This window comes from Falco cherrug, chromosome 7, assembly GCF_023634085.1.
Source record: "Falco cherrug isolate bFalChe1 chromosome 7, bFalChe1.pri, whole genome shotgun sequence".
Classification (NCBI taxonomy): domain Eukaryota; kingdom Metazoa; phylum Chordata; class Aves; order Falconiformes; family Falconidae; genus Falco; species Falco cherrug.
The window spans coordinates 71,069,472-71,086,879 of record NC_073703.1 but is presented as its reverse complement, the minus strand read 5'-3'; the positions used below and the strand labels follow the sequence as shown (position 1 = coordinate 71,086,879).

At 61.4% G+C, this 17,408-nt stretch overlaps 1 protein-coding gene across 2 annotated transcripts in view; it reads left to right on the top strand.

Moving 5' to 3' along the window:
- The first annotated feature begins 2,637 nt into the window (after nt 1-2,637).
- Nucleotides 2,638-17,408, top strand: part of MAPK8IP1 (mitogen-activated protein kinase 8 interacting protein 1) — a 24,266-nt gene continuing 9,495 nt past the window's right edge. Inside the window, exons 1-3 of one of the 2 annotated variants that reach the window (XM_055716988.1) lie at nt 2,638-2,742; nt 10,072-10,177; nt 16,723-16,947. In XM_055716988.1, the coding sequence (XP_055572963.1) occupies nt 2,657-2,742; nt 10,072-10,177; nt 16,723-16,947 (417 nt within the window). In that variant the 5' untranslated portion in view covers nt 2,638-2,656. Of the gene's footprint in view, nt 2,743-8,017; nt 8,136-10,071; nt 10,178-16,722; nt 16,948-17,408 lie in introns of those variants that run through there. The other variant, XM_055716989.1, reaches the window with a different exon arrangement.

The following is a 17,408-nucleotide window of genomic DNA, read 5'->3' as shown; positions in this document are numbered from 1 at the left end:
CAGCTTCTTGTCCGGGTTCGGCAGTGGGTCTGATCCAGAACTGCTAGGCTACAGTCTTGGCCTCAGCTGGGTGTGTTCAGGTAGCACCAGTCCAAACACCAGCTAAGTCATTATTGCAAGCAATCCAACAAAGCCAAGACACACAAAAAATATTTTGCATCTATAAGCATTTAAAATTGGGAGCCTTAATTTGTTTGGCAAGTTTGAGATGCAAAAGGCAGGTTTTGAAGATGCAGATTGGGGTATTTCAAAGAGGTGCTGGAGATAAAAGGGCACGCCTGGTCTGCAGGGAGGGTGGCACTTCTGGTGGTGGTCAGCTGTGTGGGGTGCAGCTGAGGTTCCTGCTATTGATGAGCTGTTCCCTTGTCTCCGGACCCTCTCGGGCTTGAGAAAGTAACGGGTCAGTGCTTGAAGTGGCTTGTACATGACAAAAAAACCTTTTGAAAATAGCAGCCTGTGCCTTAGAAAATGAAGAGCCAGGATGACAGCAAACAGTCCAGCTTTCTCTACTCAGAGTGTAATAATGTCAATTAAACCTGGAGAGGTTGGGCTTGAGGCTCCTCCTCTGTGCCGGCCAGGGCATCTGTTCTCCCTGTCAAAGGAATGACGGTGACATGGGACAAAGGATGGGAATTGGCTAACCTTGGATTTCTAGCAGAGAGTGATTGTCTGCTCCATGTGCTGGTGGCTGGGGAAATTCCCTTCCCCCATGACTCATCCATCTGCAGAAAGGAGCTGGAGCGGCTTCAGGAGGGGCTGGCTGAAGTGTTTGGATGCAGAAAACCCACCTGGGTATGAAGGGATGGGAGCCAGAGCTGTGGCCGTGGGGGCAGGGGGAAACCAGGGCAGTGAGGAGGATGGTTGATGGAAAGAGAGCAGAGCATGGGGGGGGCGATCGGGTGGTTCAGCTGGGGGAGAGCAGCCGGAAAAACTCTCTTGGCACTTAAGTTGTCCTCCAGCTTGAGGCTGAGAATGGTTGCCCTGAAGTGAACCTGACAGTCAACTGGACAGCTTGAAAGAGAAAGAAGAGAGGAGATGCCTTGTGGGCCGGGATGCTGGCTGGGGCAGCAGCGTGGTCTGTTAGCAGGAGGTGTGCGTGCACTGCAGAGGCCGTGGGTGCTAGGGTGCATTTGAGGCGGACGTGACCAGCAGCAGTGCAGCCAGAAAGGCCCAGGTGGGTCTCCTGCCTGGCTGGCTCGAGCCAGGACTGGGGTGAAAGGCCCAGTGGCCAGACTGGGGGGGGCTCTTGGCATCCCAGCAGAAGGTGAGATGTGCTGGTGCTGATCTGGCCGCAGCAGGCAGCAGCTTTACCTTCTGCCCTGGGTCAGGGACCAAATGACAGCCATGCTGCCGAGGAGTTGTGTGTTGGTAGCTGGGGTTGTGCTTGGGGACAGAGCTGTGTCCCAGTCCCCGAGGGAATAAGTCCCTTGCGTCCTGTGTGTTAGGACAGTTCAGTGTGTGCATCCAAACCGCGGAGGGGACCTGTGCCCGCCTCAGGAGGCTGGCCCAGGGTACCTGCACATGGTGACGCTGTGGGTGTGCGCTTGTTTCCACGCTGGCCCAGGAGTAACATCTTTTTTGAGTTTGTCTGGCAGGAGACCAAGGCTCCCGAGAGTGAGCAGGGCTGTGTGCCTCGGAGGGCTCTGCTTGCTCTTCTCTGGAGGAGCAGCTGACGTCCTGGGTCTTGGCCAAGAACCAATACCACTGCCTCAATGACAGTCAGCTCCATGGTTTGGGAAATACTGATGGCACCTGCTGTATTTTTGAAGTTTGAACTGCTAAAGCAAGCCGCGCCCCCCCCCCCCCCCCCCCATCCAGGGCTCCCAAAGGCGGTAACGCGGAGCACCGTGAGTATGCAGGGGGTATAAAAAGGTACCTTCAGGTACAGGGGTGGCCTTGGGACCTAAAAATAGTGATGGTGTCGGCTTCTGCACACAGCACAACCTGCACAGTTTTCAGAGCTTGCAAAGTGGGGCGAGGAGAGGTGAGGAGAGAAACCTGCAGCTCTGGTTGCAGAGGGTGGCAGTGAGAGCGGTCATCAAAGGTGCGATGCTCCCTGGGACACAGCTGGGTGCAGGAGCGGGGCTGCCTGTCACGGGGAGAGACCTGCAGCCTCCAGATGCAGGTTTTTTCCCCCACGTTGTGCCTGTGGAACGCACGTATAAGCTGCTGCTTCAATTCTTCAGTGGGGAGAGGGTTTGTGCTGGGGCTGCCAGACCTGTTGCCAGCCTGGGGCTGCAAACCTGCGGGGGGGGGACACACAGCCCCGTTGTAGCTGCTGCTCCTGCTGCCTCCAGGCACGTCCCCGGAGGGGACCCCCGCAAGTGGCCCTGTGTGGCCAGCCCCCCCCACATCTGTCCGGCGAGAGGGGGGCTCTGCCTCCAGCTGTGGGCACATCTGCCCCGCCGGGACCGACGTTTCCCAGGAGACAAGGGTGCGGGGTGTCGTTTCCAGCTGCGGCCACATCTGTCCTGCAGCTGCCGCCGGGGTCCACGTCAAGGAGACCCCGGGCCGCGTCCCCTGCTCACCCCCCCACCCCCCACCCCCGCCCCGGTGCAGGTATGTCCCTCCCCGCCAGCATCCCCCTCCCTCCATCCCTCCTTCCCTGCCTCCCTCCCTCCCGCCCGCCCTCCGCCTGCATGGAGAGAGCCACGGAATGGCGGAGCGAGAGAAAGGAGCTGCATCCCCGCCCGCCTCCTCCCCCTTCCTGGGGCTGCACCTCGCCTCACCCCCCAATTTCAGGTACCGGCCGCCCTCCGACCCCCGGGACCCCCGCGGGGCTGCCCCTGCCCCCCGCCCCAGGCAGCGCTCCCCATCCCTGCAGCCCCCGCATCGCACGGCCGGGCCCCCGCCGCCTCCAGCGCTTCTGCCTCCTCCCTGCGCATCCCTGCTGCCCCCCGCATCCCTGCTGCCCCCCACCCCGGCACCGCTGAGCCCCCACCGCATCCATCACTCCAGCCCCCCCATCGCTGCCCAGCCCGCCCACCCCATATTTTGCTTCAGCCAGCCCCCACCCCGCCATGAGACCCTCACCCCATATAACACAGCAGCTCCCACCAGCCCCCTGCTTGGCCCTATGTCCCCCTCCCCCACACCCTTACCTGTCTTATCTCCTCTTCAACCACCTTATCATCACAAAAAAAAAAAAAAAAAAAAAAAGCTTAATCTCCTTCCCCACCCCCAGGAAAGCCTTTTTCTAGCCCTTTCCTAGAAATCCCAGGCGTTCCCGCTTCCCCCCCCCCCCCCCCCCCCGCGAACCAGGAACCCCGAGGGAGGCAGTGGGAGAGTGCCAGAATTGATATTCCCAGCAACCCAGCAATACCAAGCGCTCCCATCGATTTGGGATGCAGGGGGCTGTGTCTCCCCCGAAACCCAGCGAGGCTGGTCATGGGGCCGTCCGACGGCCTGGGCCAGGCCAGGGATGGCCGGGGGCTTTGGACCCTCCAGAGCCCCCTGACTGACAGTGGCTCCAGGACAGGGATGCGCTGGGTAAGGGAGCTCTTCCGCTGCCCACGGGTGCGGTGCCCGGTGGTGTTCGCTCGCTGCTTCTGGCGGCTGTGCCAGCATCAGCCATTGCTCTCTGCTTGCCACTAGCACCCAGGGGTGCTGCGGGCCAGCTGCCTGGGCAGAGGGGGGCCGTGCCGGCTGCTTTGGGCGGTGAGATTTTTTGGGGAGGGAAAGGAGGAACTGGTCTGCTCCTGGGGCCGCAGCCAAGCTCACGGCTGCCTCCGGCAGGCCCTGGCCCCTGGGGCTTGGGGACCAGCCAGGGGGCTTGGGGACCAGCCAGGGGGCTTGGGGACCAGTGGGTCCCTGCTAGGCCGCCGGCAGGTGCAGCCGAGCCATGGTGGTGTTCAGGCCATCTACCCCTGAGGGGCTTCACTCCATCAGCCCCTTTACCGGGTGGTTCCAGGGCTTCGGCAGCTGCCTCCTATTGCAGCGCTGCCTGCGAGAGCTGCTAGGAGCTGTTGCAACATGGCTGGGTAAACCCTGCAAATCAAGCCATGAAATGCTGCCTCTGGAAATGTCCACCATGGAGAAGGAGCTTGGCCACTGAACCAGGAGCCAGAGGCTGAGCTGCCAAGCGGCTCCAGCCCCGTGGAAGGGCCAGGCTCACTGCCGTCCTGGATGCAGTGGCTGTCCCCTGGGCACCCTCCTGCTCCCCAGCAAACAGTGATGTCCCAGGAGGGCAGCGAACAAGGTGCTGCTTCTTGCCGTGCCTCAGACCTTTGGAAAAGGAGCCTGTGCCCCAGGGAAGAACACACCTTGGCAGGGGAGGCCATGCGGAAAGCTGGCGAGTCCAGGCGGCGGGTGCAAGATCTTCCCTGCGTGCCGAGCTCATGGTGTGAGCCTTGGAGCGGAAGGAGATGCCGGTGATGCTCCCGAGTGTGGGGCACAGTCTGGCAACCCAGAGGTGGTGTTGTGTGGGGAGCATCGTGTGAGGAGGGAGCCCTGCTTGTGAAATATTTGCAGGCTGGGTTACATGGCACATCTCGGGTGCTGGTCCTGCGTCCCTGCCATGGGGGCTCAGTGGGGGGGCATCCCCCGTGGCCGAGCTGGAGCCAGCAGTGATGAGCATGGCTTGGGGTGAAGGCTTAGTGTGCGGCTGGTGGTGAGGTCCTGCGTGAGCGCTGCCCCAGCCTGCTGCCTGCACAATGAGGTCTTGCAGCTTTTTGCCCTCTGGTACATTCACCTGTTCTTCCAGCTCCCAAAGAGGCAACACGCCGGCACAAACCACACAACACGTTGGGTGATCGGTTGGCTTGAGTCAAGAGAGGACTTGGTCCTGGCCAGCAAGCCTGATGGGCAGGGGTCTGAAGCTTTGAAGAGGCTAGGGCTGGTGGGCTGGCGTGTCCTCATTGCTGGTGATGGCTTGGTTTTGTCTGAGAAGAGGTGGGAGGAGAAGCATGGTGAGGTGAGCCCTCCTTTAGCCAGGAGGACCTCCAGAGATGGCTGCTCACCATGACAAGAACAGCAGCATTTTAGGAGACAGCAATAAAAAAGTTGTTCTCATCCAGCCTCTCTGCTGTCCTTCAGCCTCCCAAAGCCTTGTGACCGGGGCTGCGTGGGTCTGCTTGGCGTCCCTCTGGGACACCGTGCTGCAGCTCCTTGCCCTGCCAAGCAGCTCTGCTGGTGCTTCAGGCCATGCTTTCCTGTGAGGGGCTCTCTGGGGCTGGGGTCCCTCTGGCCAGTATAAGAGGGGCAGGGAGGACTGGCACAACTGGGGTGCAGGGCCCTGCAGCACTCGCCATACTGCCTGCCCCGCTGCCCCCCGGTGCACAGCTCTGAGGTAGCTGGGACCTAGGTGGGGGTCCAGCAACCGATCTCTGTTGCCTTCTGTTTCCCTCATAAAGGCAGAGAGCATCCACCTAGCTGCTGGGGCAGGCAGGCTCCTAGGGATGGAAATCCTTAGGGAGTTGTTGGTGTGGGTCAGGAGAGATAGGGGGCTACCCCACTCCCTGGGGAGCCCTGTGGGAAATCACAGCCCTTTCCTGTCCCACTGGGGGGGGCTCGGGAGGGGAGGAGGTCTATGGGGGGAGAAGCCCCCTCCATCTCCCTGGGAAGTTCCAAGGAGGGTCTTCAGGCTGAGGGCAAAAATCAATCCTGGCACTATGGGCTGCTTTGTGTGCCTGCCATGCTCACCTGGAGCTGCCAGAAGAGCCTGTTTGGAGGCGATGAGCTGGGTGTCAGAGCGGGGCTTCCTGCTTTCTTGGGGGGGGGGAGATGAAAGGGATGTCTTCTGCTGGAAAGAGAGAGGTGCCTTCTCCAGGGGTCAAATAAAAGAGTCTCTGTGGCTCTCGCGATGGAAGACAAAACCCAGGGCCAGCCAAGTGTAGGGTAGCACTGTTTTTCCTGCTGCCGCTTGTTGCAGGACTCGCACACAGCACTGCCTGGGAGCGGTGTCGGGGCAGGACCCGGGCAGCCGGGCTCCTTGGAGCCCCCAGCTCCATCATGCCGTGTTGCCTTGGCCAGGTCCCCGCATGGGGAGTCCCGCACAGTGGCAGCGGGCTGGGGAGGAGATGCCGTAAGTCCCCATTTTCCTGGCAGGATGGAAGCCGAGGGAGGCAGAGCAGCCAGGCTTGGTTACAAGGCTGTTACTGGGGCTGCGATCGGGCTGCTCCTGCTGCGGACAGGTAACAGCTGCCCCCCCTCATGCGCCCACGTGTGCTCCCTTGCTCCTTGTTCCAGGGTGTCATGAGTTTATCAGTTCTCATGCATTCGGCAGGGCTGCCAGCCTCAGGTGCCGCTCAGCACACACCTGTAACCTCCGCGGAGGCAGGGCTCACTCCCCTCAGCCGGGGGCAACCTCCCACCTACCTGCGGTGCCACGGTGCCCACCTGCAGCATCACACAGCCAGGCCTCGGCTGCTGCCGCTGGAGAGGGAGGTTGGCTACAATACCCGTGTAGGTCCTGCTCAGACTTTTACTGCTGATGGTGGAGCTGAGCTGAGCTCTCTGTTTCATTTTGTTGGTATTTTTATCCTCTTTGAGAAGCAAGAGAGAAAGGCAGGGGTGTTTCCATCACAGGGAGCTGGTGGGGGGTGGGGCAGGTGGCAGAGAGCCTTCCTTGTATCTCCTAGGAAGTCCTGGAGCATCCATGTGAGTGAGAAAAAGGCAGGAGTAACACAGCAATAGAGATTTCTTTATTCATCACATTAAGCAAAGAGGTTTCCAGCAGATGAGGTGCCTCAGGGCAGAGCTGATAGGGAAGATGGAGCCCCAGATACAGTTATCGAGGAGCTGAGAGACAACGAACACAGTATCATGAGTGACATTGGCTGGTGGCAAGGCACTGACAGGGAGAGCCAGCAACAGGTTAGCTCAGCTGGTGCTCCAGGGCTTCCTAGGAGACACAAGGAAGGCTCTTAGCCCGGACAGGGGCCAAGCTGCGTCCCAGGCAGCCGGCAGTGCTGGTCAGGCCGATGGGAGATGCACCCCTCGCTCATAGCCCCTGGGCTGGGGGGCCAGGGAGAGCTGCTGGGGTGGGTGCCAGCGAGGGGCAGGGGGACAAACCTGCAGTAGGGGGGAGCGGGGTGCAACCCCACTGGGTTCTGGAGCAGTGTATGTGCAGCTGGTGGGGTGGGGGATGCCCTGTCCCCTGTCCTGAAATGGGCACGGGCACCTCTGTCCCAGAGCTGCTTTGGCTCCATCCCAGTGGGGTGAGGGGTGAACAACTCCACGGAGGGTCACGGTGAGTGGCAAGTGGCTCCAAGGGTCGTGGGGGATTACCTGAGGCCACCGTGCCAACACCCAGTAGCCCCTCCTGGGAAAGATCCCGATCTTCAGCTGCAGAAGAGGGGTGGGAGCTGGCAGAGCAGCTCACCTGGTATTTATCTGGCCCTAACGGGGGCTGGGGGTTGCAGAAGCTCTCAGGCAGCCCTGCTTGAGGCGGGAGCGGGGCTGGGGGCCAGGTGGGGAAGGGGCATCGCTCCTGGCACTGCTTTGTGCCAGCTGGGCCTGGGCTTCCCTGGGCGCAGGAGCTGCCCTCACTGCCCTCGGCTCGAGGAGCGCAGCCGGGAGAGCAGCAGTCCTGCCGTGCTGGAAACGCTCTGGCCCTGGCATCGTCGCGCAGCCCCGCTCTGCCCAGCCAGGAGCTGGATGGATGCACCTGCCAGCGGGGCAGAGCCCCCAGCCCCAGCGTGGCCAGCAGTGCCGCAAGGGCAGGTGGAACCAGAGGCTGGGTGGTGCGGGTGTCCGTGCCGGGGTGCCCGCTGCGGGTGCTGGGGCGTGGGTGCTGGAGCAGGACCAGGAGCCGGGCTGGCTGGCAGGCAGAGGCAGTCAGCATCCCCGGCAGAGTGCAGGGACTTGGCACTGGCTCAGCTGGGGAGGTTATTTTTTTTTTTTCCCCTCCAGGACAGCTGATTCCATCTATTTTTAATGAGCTTCCCCAGGTTGCGCAGTGAGGAGACAGAGCAGTGCCGGCAGCCACAGACTGCGACGGGGCAGGCGGAGAGGCAGCGGGCACCCGGGGCTCAGTCGTCATCTCCCTCCCTCCTCCTCGCCCTGGGCCTGGGGGGTCTTTTTTGGGGTGGGAGCGTGTACCCCAGGGAAGGGGGGTCCTCCTCAATGCAGCTGCCCTTGAAAATGGAGTCGAGCACCGAGGAGGAGAGCTGGCTGGAAGATCAGTGGGAGAAATGGTAGGGGACCGGCTGGGCTTCGGGAAGGGGGGGCTGTCCCAGGGGCGTGCAGGGGGACAAGGGGCAGCCCCTCGCCCCTGGGCATGTCACCCTTCTCTGCAAGCGATGGTTGCAGGACAGGAGCAAACTTGGCACCCAGTCGAGCCCGAAGTTCTCCCGGCTTGCGCAGGGAGCTGCGTGGCAGCCGGGCGCTGGAGCGGCAGAGGCGGCCGGCCGCATTCTGTCGCGCACCAGCATCTGCAGGCAGGGCTGGTGCTGGGCACCCACACAGCATCTCCCCATCCCCGAGAACGCGGGCAGGGCTGCCTGTCCCCTCCCCGAAGCAGGGGGCACTGCCACCCCTCCCAGCTGCCCCTGCAGAGCCGGGGAGCCCCTGCCAGCCCCTCGGCAAGGCTGTGCCTCCGGCTGGGACCCCGCGGCGGCCCTGGCGTGCCGAGGCCCCCAGCATTAGCGGCTGATGATGTCCCACCCTGGCGACCCACGTAACCAGAGAAGAAATCAATTTGTGCTTTGAAGGCTCGTCATGAGCCTCCTGCTCTGCATTCCCTCCCTCCCACAGGCAGCAGCAGATGGGCAAGGGGGGTCTGGACACCCCACCTTGTGCTGAAGGCTGTGTCCCTGCCTCCCCATGTGTCTTGTGGGTGCTGCCCCCATGGGCGTGATCGTTCCCGGCCACCTTCACCGTGGGAGCCCACCGCTGGGGGGGTCCTCAGAAACATGGAGGGGAGGTGCTGCTTCCCCCGTGGGCTTCTCCTGCTCCTTCCCGGCTCTGGGAGCTGGGACAAAGGAGGTGTTACCACTCGGTGGCACCAGCTTGGTGCCGCTGCTGGGATGGAGCCCCAGGGTGTGTGAGCAATGCTTAAAGCGAGGGTGGGAGCTTTGCAGGCCGCAAAATCCCCTTTTCCTTCCTTCCCCGCGGTGCAGACCAAGTCAGAGAAGGGTGATGGGCTCAGTGCGGCGCTTTTCCCCCAAGCATCTCCCAACCCAAGGAGCTGGGAGCAAACAGGAATGGCAGCATGGAGAGCTGTGCCCGTGGTTGCCCCAGACTGGACGTGGTGGGGTTGTATCGGTTGGCAGAGGGCTGTTGAGCTGGGCTCTTTTACTTACCCCTGTGGTAATGAATAAGTGTGAAGAGCACTGCGGTACCACCACAGAGAAATGTTTAGAGCCAGGAGCACCTTGCCATCCCCCCCGGGGACACAAGCAAGCACTCGAGGAGCCTGCTCATCAGCACGTTTCCAGCCACTAGAAGGATATCTCTGTAAACTTTCTGAAGGGGTGTAACAAGCCTGTGGGGTGCCAGCCCTGAGGGACCCCTGAGGCCATGCAGGCAGCACCGATAGATGGCCACAGGAATGCCCGTGGTCATCCCAGGGCATGATTTTTGGTGGAGGGACTCACTGCTCTCTCTTACTGCAGGCACCTGGCTGGGACATCCCTCCCAGCCGTGACTCGGGGTCTGGCGGTGCCATGGCCAGCAGGTCTGCAGTGCTGGCGAGGTCTGTGGGTCTTGGTGTGGTCACCTGTCCCGGCAGGTCCATCCTCCCGCTGTGCCCTGCCAGGACCCCCAGCTGTCCCCTCGCTGTAACCCCAGACTTCACCCCGCTGGGTGTCTGTGCCCAGCTGGGACAGCCCGGGAGCCTCCCTTGGATGGTGGGAGCTGAACCTCCTTGGCAGGGCTGGCTGTCCCATGCTCTCCCACCTGCACATCCCTACTGTCTTTGGTCAGGCAGAGGCTGGTGTGGGGCACACTCCTCCTGCCTCGCCACAGACCATGCCAAGCCCAGCCATTTGGTGGGCACAGACCCATGCCTTCTGGAAGGAGCCCCCTTCCCAGTCTTTCTTCCCAGTAAAGACTGGGAGAGCCTCTCCTGGGGTGGGCAGTGCTGCTCCCTGCCTGTGCAGTGGGTGATCACAGCATCTCCGCTCCCTCCAGGCTCACCCACGACATCAGCCTCGAGGAATTTGAGGATGAAGACCTCTCTGAGATCACTGATGAGTGTGGAATCAGCCTGCACTGCAAGGAGAGCCTGGCCACCCGGGTAAGCGGGATGGGGACAGGGATGGGGATGGGCAGAGAGTGCTGGTGGGGCTGGCAGGACCATCAGCTCCCATGTAGGACCACCAGGTCCCCAGGCCAGTGATGCTTCCTCAAGGTGCCCTTTGCCACGACCCTAATCCCCTCTGCTCGGCAGTGCCCTTGCCTCACCACCGCACAGCACAGACCCTTTCTGAGCCAGCCAGACCCAAGGGACAGAAGAGCACCTCAAAGCCGGTGCTGTTTGGTTCCCACTGTGCTGGAGGGATTTGAGTTTGTTCCTCAGGGATGAGCCTAGGGTTTTGAGCGCAAGCAGGGGCACATCTCCCATTTGAGAGGGATGGCCAGTGAGCCTCTGGCACCCGATGAGCATCCTTGGGAAGCAAGGATGTGTGTGAGGTGGCACCAAAGGTCCTGAGTAAGATGTGCATCCCTGGGTCTGGAGGTGTGTCTGGGCTGGCAGCTCTCCTCTGCTCACTCGGTGTTCCTTCTGACTTGCTAGCTGTCTTTAGCAAGAGCTGTCCTCAGGCTTTTACGAGGCAGGAGACCTGAAGGCTGGTGAAACAGGGCTGGAGGAGGTGGCTTTGAACCCAGCAGGCAGCAGATGAAATAAAACCAGGAGCTGTGAAGCCTGTGCAGATGCTGCAGGCGGGTCTCCCATCCACCTTAAGTACCTCAGGGCATGTTGTGGAGACCCCAACAGGGTTCACGCCAGTATTCAAACTGCCCAAGAAGGCCGTGGGGACAGAAACGTGGAGGTAAACTGAGAATTACACTGGATTTGGAAATATGAGGGATTCTGCATTTTGCCAGTGTGTTTCATGCTAAAAGGATGCAAATGCTGGAGGAGCAACCAGACGGTTTGAGAATCCTTTCATCCCTCAGGAGAAATACTTCCTTTGCAAAACTGCTAACGACCCAGCAAGGAGGGGAAAAGCAGAGGAATTTGTCGCAGATTTAAAATTATAAAGTGAATTTGTGATGTTGGGAATCCCTCGTTGCAGGCAGGAGGGTACAGGCAGACCTCATCCCTGGGAGGTGAGTGCGTCCTGCTGTGCTCCTGGTCTAATTCGGGACCTTCCCAGCAGAAATTCAGCTGCTCCTGGAGATGAGGCTACTGCTCCACATCTCTGCTCCGGCCACCGCCGCCTCCTGCGCCAGGACCTTAGGACGGGAAGAGCCTGGGCTCATGGGCTGCGTACGCCGAAGGAAGGGGGGATGACACTGGAGGAGAGATAACACTGATCTTTGCAAACCCAAAAGCAAACCCAGTGCTGGGGGTCCACGAGGGCACAGCCGCAGCCAGGGCAGGGCATTGGGAAGATCCTCCTGCCTGCAGTAGGTGAGGCCGGCAGGGGCTTTGGGTGTGCTGCTGGTGCTTCCCATCAGCTGTCCCAGTTCTCCCGGGCTCTTAGGACAGGATTTGTTTTTATTTTACGGACTGCCAGCCCTTGGCTGAGGTTTGGCAGGGAGGGTAAGGGTGGAGGGGGGGACTTGCAGCTCAGCTGCTGCGGCCCTTCCTTGAGGTCGAGGGAAAACAGACTGCTTCACCCACTGAAAACAGTGTACCGGAGGGTTTCTGCATCCCTGAACTGCGATGCAGACCTGACCCATGGCAGAGGATTTTCTCGGGCTCCAGCAGCGAGCCCCACGCAGTCCCTGGGGCTCAGGACTGCCTTGCACAGACGGCTGAGTGCACAGAGGGTCCACCGGGGCTGAAGGGGGGTACAAAACTGCCCCCGGGGAAGCAAGGAGCTATTCATAAACACAGCAAAGGAAGAAGCTTGCCACGCTCAGATGGCTACTAAATGCCTACTAAAAATACGTTTGAATGGTTTATATGGGGCACAGAGGATTGCCTGAGGAGCAGAACCGAAAGTGATGACAGCAATGGTGATGAGGGGCTTTCAATCCCAAGCATCGAAGGCGCGACCTGGGGAGCTTTCCAACCCAACTGCCGTCTGGAGCGAGCTCGGAGCGATGGGCTTGTGGGATCTGCCTGATGGAAGCAGCCAGGCCCAGAGGGAGCAGCTTGGCCGGGTCTGCACAGTGCGGGGGCCAGCAAATCAGTAATGACCCGCAGCCGGCATCAGCCAGCTAATTGCATCACGTGGGGATGGCTGGCTTGGCAAGGCAGCCCGACGCCGGCCCCGCGCTGTGCCCTGCCCATGGTGAGCTCCCGGTGCCGCAGAGCACCCATGGTACGTAGGATGGAAGGTTGGCCCCGGTTGCCCCTGCAGTGCCAGGCGCCTGGCAAAAGCCCGGCGATGGAGTGAGGGATGCGGGGTGAGAGAGAGCTGCAGGCTTGCCAGATCACATCGGGGGGAAGAGCGCCGGGGAAGGGGGAACGCAGGCTCTGGGGAGCGTGGTGACCCGCGGGGCTGGGGGCATCCAAGCTTCCCGACTCGGTGGCAGGTCTCCGGAGAGGTGGGCAGGCACAGCAACCCTGCGGTGAGCAGGAAAGCACCAGGAGGGAGTGAGGGGACAGACCCTGCCAGAGGGCTGGGCAGGTGGCTGCTGCACGGGGACAGCCGATGACCTTGGCGCTGCAGGGGGTCTGGCAGAGATGCTGGGTGGCAAAACCCCGTGGCAGGAACGGGCGGCCGGTGCAGAGGTCAGCACCCAGAGGTGGGGGTTGAGGCTTTTTTCTGGTCTTGGAAAAACAAAGATGATTTCATCGTGGGCTATTTTAGCAGCTTTCCCAAAATAGTGGCTAAGCCACAGAGAAACTGCGAGGACGTGTAGGCTGATGTTTGTGCAGGAGGGAACCGTGCACAGACCAGGCACCTCAGGGAAGGAAGAGCATGTACCCAGAATGAGGAATAACTCCAAGCGTGGCTGAAAAAATCTGTAATTTCAACAAGAAGTTGCAGGTGAATGAAAACCGGGAGTGAAGCAAGGGGTGGGCTGAGAGGAGGGCTCAGCGGAGAGGCAGAGCTGCCCTCAGGGCTCTTGAAGAGCAGGGCAGGGGGTTGGCTGGGGGGAGCGGGGGCAAGTGCTCCACTTCAGCGCACTGAGAGGAACAGTTGTGACAGAAGCACGAGGCCTTTGCTTTGGACTTGACCTCGGTTTGGTGGCTTGGAAACCCGGTGTGATGAATCTTGTTTTCAGCAAGATGGATCCCAGCAAACAGCCAGGCTGCAGTTATTATAGGCTCGGTGCCTCATCTGTTTTCTAGGAGCTCCAGAAAATGGTTAATGCAGGAATGAAGAAAAAAAAAACAAAACAAAAAAACCCCAAAACGTAAGAAATACCCTTCTTGGAAATACTTGAGAGCATAAAAATGAGTGCCCGAAGGAAAGGAGCTGGTTTAGGGCTGTGCTGAGCCTTCACAGCCTGCATGAAAAGGCCTGAACCAACCATGAGGGGAGAAAAAAAGCCTACTTTGTTTTTCCAGCATGAGAGGACTGCTCCCTCTTGCCGTTCACCATCGCTGACCGCTGGCAGCAGCTGCCCTGGGCAGGTCGGCGGGACCCGCTGCAAAGGGGGGAGCAGCTGCCAGGAGCCGGCCAACCTGCTGCTGTGGGGAGTGGGGGGGAGCCCCCCCGGGGGCTGGGAGCACAGGGTGCCGCAGCGAGGCGGCTGCTGACTTTTCAAAGGCTGCTCTGTGAAGCCGCCTCTGATCCATCGCCGGCTGTGGCTGTGCCAGGATGGGGGCAGAGAGGCTGCTCCTGGAGCTTTGAAGCCGGGAGCAAAGCAGTCACGGCTGGGGGGTAGGGAGCAAAGCAGTCACGGCCGGGGGGTAGGGAACAGGGACACCTGCTCAGCAGGTCCCCCTCGCTTGCCCATGCTCATAAAATGCTTTTCCCAGCTGAAGGTTTTGCCGCTCCTCTGGCAGGGAAGGCTGCAGGGGCTGGGGAGCAGGCCTTTTGCCTGCTCAACCATATGGGGTATGGACCAGGGTCACTCAAGCAACGCCTTGCACATCACCCGCTCCTCTTGCAAGAGCCTTTGGTTCCTAGGGAAGCAAGCAGCACCCGTCCCTTGCTGGGCTCGGCGGCAGCCCCCATGCAGGCGGTTCCCCCGACTAGACTGGTGCTCCCAGGGTTGCTCCCGGCACCTTGCAATTGCAGCAAGGCTCGCGCTGCTCCGGTCCCCCCAGGGCCCACAGACCACAGCATCAGGACCATCAGAGGCCAGTCATTGGATACTGGGATTCTTTGCCATTGGGATGGTGCTGTGCAGGTTGGAGGTAGCATCAGCAGGAGCAAGCCAGTGTCACGGCCATCCCAGGGCTGGCTCTGTAATGGAGGTGTGAGCCTCCCTGTGACTGCATCAGGGTCCGGGTGTGCATCTTGTGCACATCCTGCTGCAAGATTCGGGCACTGGTACTGCTCTCCCACACGCCCTAGTCTCTCCGACAGGCTGAAAGGACGTTGGGAAGTCACCTCAACATTGTGTCTGTGCTGAGGCATGAGTGTTCTCAAGCTGGCCTTAGGTGACATTAACTTGTCCCTAGAGAGCTCCCAAGGCAGCATCCTTCCAGTCAGAAAAGCTTCCCAAGGCTGAGTCCCTGCTCTCGCTTTGCAAGTCACCACAGGTCCCACTCAGATGGTAAGGTCAGCTATTGCTCTGTGGTTTCAAAATCATTTTGTCCTGCTACCAGCCACTAACAAGTACCTGCAGTGGCTGTAGTTCCCTCCTAGCTATTGAACCTGGGATGGCACATCCCTCCTAGGGTGCGCTTGTCTTCAAGACAAGTACTGTTTTGCTTTTCTGCATCCTTCTGGGACTTACCTTCCTCTGAGAGTTTTCCTTGTGCTGGCTACAGCTACAGGGTCACTGAGGCAGTGTCATTGGCAGTCTAGGTTGAACGTCACCAGCTGACTCAAATACACCTACCCAGGCTAGATATAAACCACTTTACTGGCATCTCCCCCCAGTTCTTTTCCTGTGCCTTGGTTTCCTTGTTAAAATCCGTGTGATTTGCCACTGATAACTGGTGCCACGGAAACACTGAACTTATTGTGGGAAGGCCAGTGTTAAAACCAAGGGAGTTAAATGTTTAAAGCCTCAAGAGGACGGGTGTTGATGGCAGCGCTCCTCCCGGGGCTCACTCAGCACCTGCCAGGACTGCAGCAGGGACACTGGGGTGAAACAGCCCCCGTGAGAAAGTTCGTGCTGTGCCTGTCAGAGCCATGCCTGTGCTGCCTTCAGTCCGGCAGGTCAGGAGCTGGTGGCAGTGAGAGCTCTTGGAGGGGCTTCTCCTACGGCTCAAGGGGCATCCTCCGTGCAGCCAGAGACATGGATAGCGCCGGCTGCAAAAAAACACCATTCTCCACCTCTGCCCACTGATGGGAGTTTTCCAGTCCCCACAAACAGCTGCTAACCATGGGATTCGACTCGCTAACGCCAAGCCACAGCTGTTATTGCTGGCTGCAGCACCTTGTGCATGTGCAAGCTCCCGTTACTGCAAGGAAGATGGCTTGGGAAGGAAACTGTTGACCTTTAAACACCTGCAGCCACACAGGGACATCAGTGCCTCTTCACCAGCCACGAGGGCCACGGTGGCCACCCTGCTTCAGGAGTGAAGGGCGCAAGGGGAGCATGGGGCTGCCCCTGGCCAGAGCACAGCCGCCACGACGGGGTGACTGGAGAGCCAGCCCTGGGATGCCGGCTCATTGGGCATCCCTTCAGCATGGCTTCAGGTCCGAGAAGTGCAAATGCTGGGTGTGTGAGAAAACGTCTGTTCAGCATGGGGAGGCTGAGGGGACGTAACGCCTGTCCCTGGCTGCCTGACGGCTGCAGGGAAGAGGAGCCTGCCTCCTCTCCCTGGTGTGCAGCGACAATTTCAACCCCAGAGAGAGAAAAAGTAGTAGTAGTGCAGCGCGGGTGCTGGTATCCGGCTCGGTGGTGGGTTCTCTGTCCATGAGGGTATTTGGGTGTGATGGGCCAGGGTCTGAGCAACCCCACCCAGGCAGCGCTTGGCCAGACCCCAGCAGGATGGTGTGTGCTTGTATGGGCCCCTGGTGCCAGGGCAGGAGCAGGGCGAGGACACGGTCTGCCGTGTGAGGAAGGATTATCGAATTATAGAACCATGGAATCGTTGAGGTTGGAAAAGAGCTTTAAGACCATCGAGCCCGACCAGTTACCCCAGCACTGCCCAGCCCGCCCCTAACCCGTGCCCCCAAGCACCGTGTCTAGGGCAGCCCGGGTTGGAAGGGCCCTCAGCCGTTCCCCCGGCCCAGCGTTCGGCGGGGGGGCAGCCGGGGGTCTTGCCTAGCCCGCTGGCCCCCGGAGAGCCTCCGGCGGCGGGGGCCTCTGCCCGGCCGGGGGTTCGTCCTGCCGCGGCGGCCGTTCGGCGGCTCAGAGCCAGCCCGGGCGTGCGCGGCTGCGCGCCGGGACCCACGGGCACCGCCGGGTGAGCGATGGGGGTGTCCCCCGCGCCGGGGGGCGGCCCGGTGCTGCCGGGGCAGAGGGGCGTCCTTCGGCGGGAATAGCATCCCTGCCCCTTTAAAGGGCAGAGGCCGCCGGGGGCGATGGCCGCGCCGCCCCCGCTCCCCGGCCCCGGCCCCCGCCCCGCGGCTGACGGCAGCGCTGACCCGGCAGGGCGCTGTGAGCCGGCCGGGCGCGGCCCGCGGGGAGCCCAGCCGCCTGCAGGCCGAGATGCTCCAGCTCGATCTCATCGACGCGGCGGGGGATGCGGCGGCCGAGGAGCAGACGGCCCCCGAGCCGCTGCAGAAGGAGCCCCCGCCCCCGGCCGGGACCACCGAGGTCTACAGGCCGAAGCGACCCACAACTCTGAACCTCTTCCCGCAGGTGCCTCGCAGCCAGGTGAGCTTGGGCCGGGGGGGTGGGGGGAGTGCGTGCAGGGGAGGGGGAGGGGGAGGGAGGATGCTCCCTGCGCCGGGAGCTTTTGTCTTGGAGGGACGGAGGGAAGAGGCTCCGCTGCCCCTCCCCGCGATGCCCAGCAGTGTCCCGGCCCCCCCCCCCCGCCGTCCCCGCCGTCCCTGCCCCCCACCGGGCGCAGCCCGGTCCCTGCTGCGGAGCCGGGGGAGCGGTCAGCGGGCCGGGGGGGGCACCGGGGGCACACGGGGATGTGCTCGCTCGCTGCCGGGCCGGCCCCCCTGCCTGGGCACTGCGCTTGACGGGCGGATAGGGGGACTTAGGGGTCTGGTGGGACCTTCCATCGCCACTGTCGAGGTGAGAGGGAAGGGGCCAGGACCGAGCTGTGCCCCGGCAGAGCCGTGGGGCAGGGGGGAGCGGGGCAGGGACCCTGTGGGGATGGAGAGTGA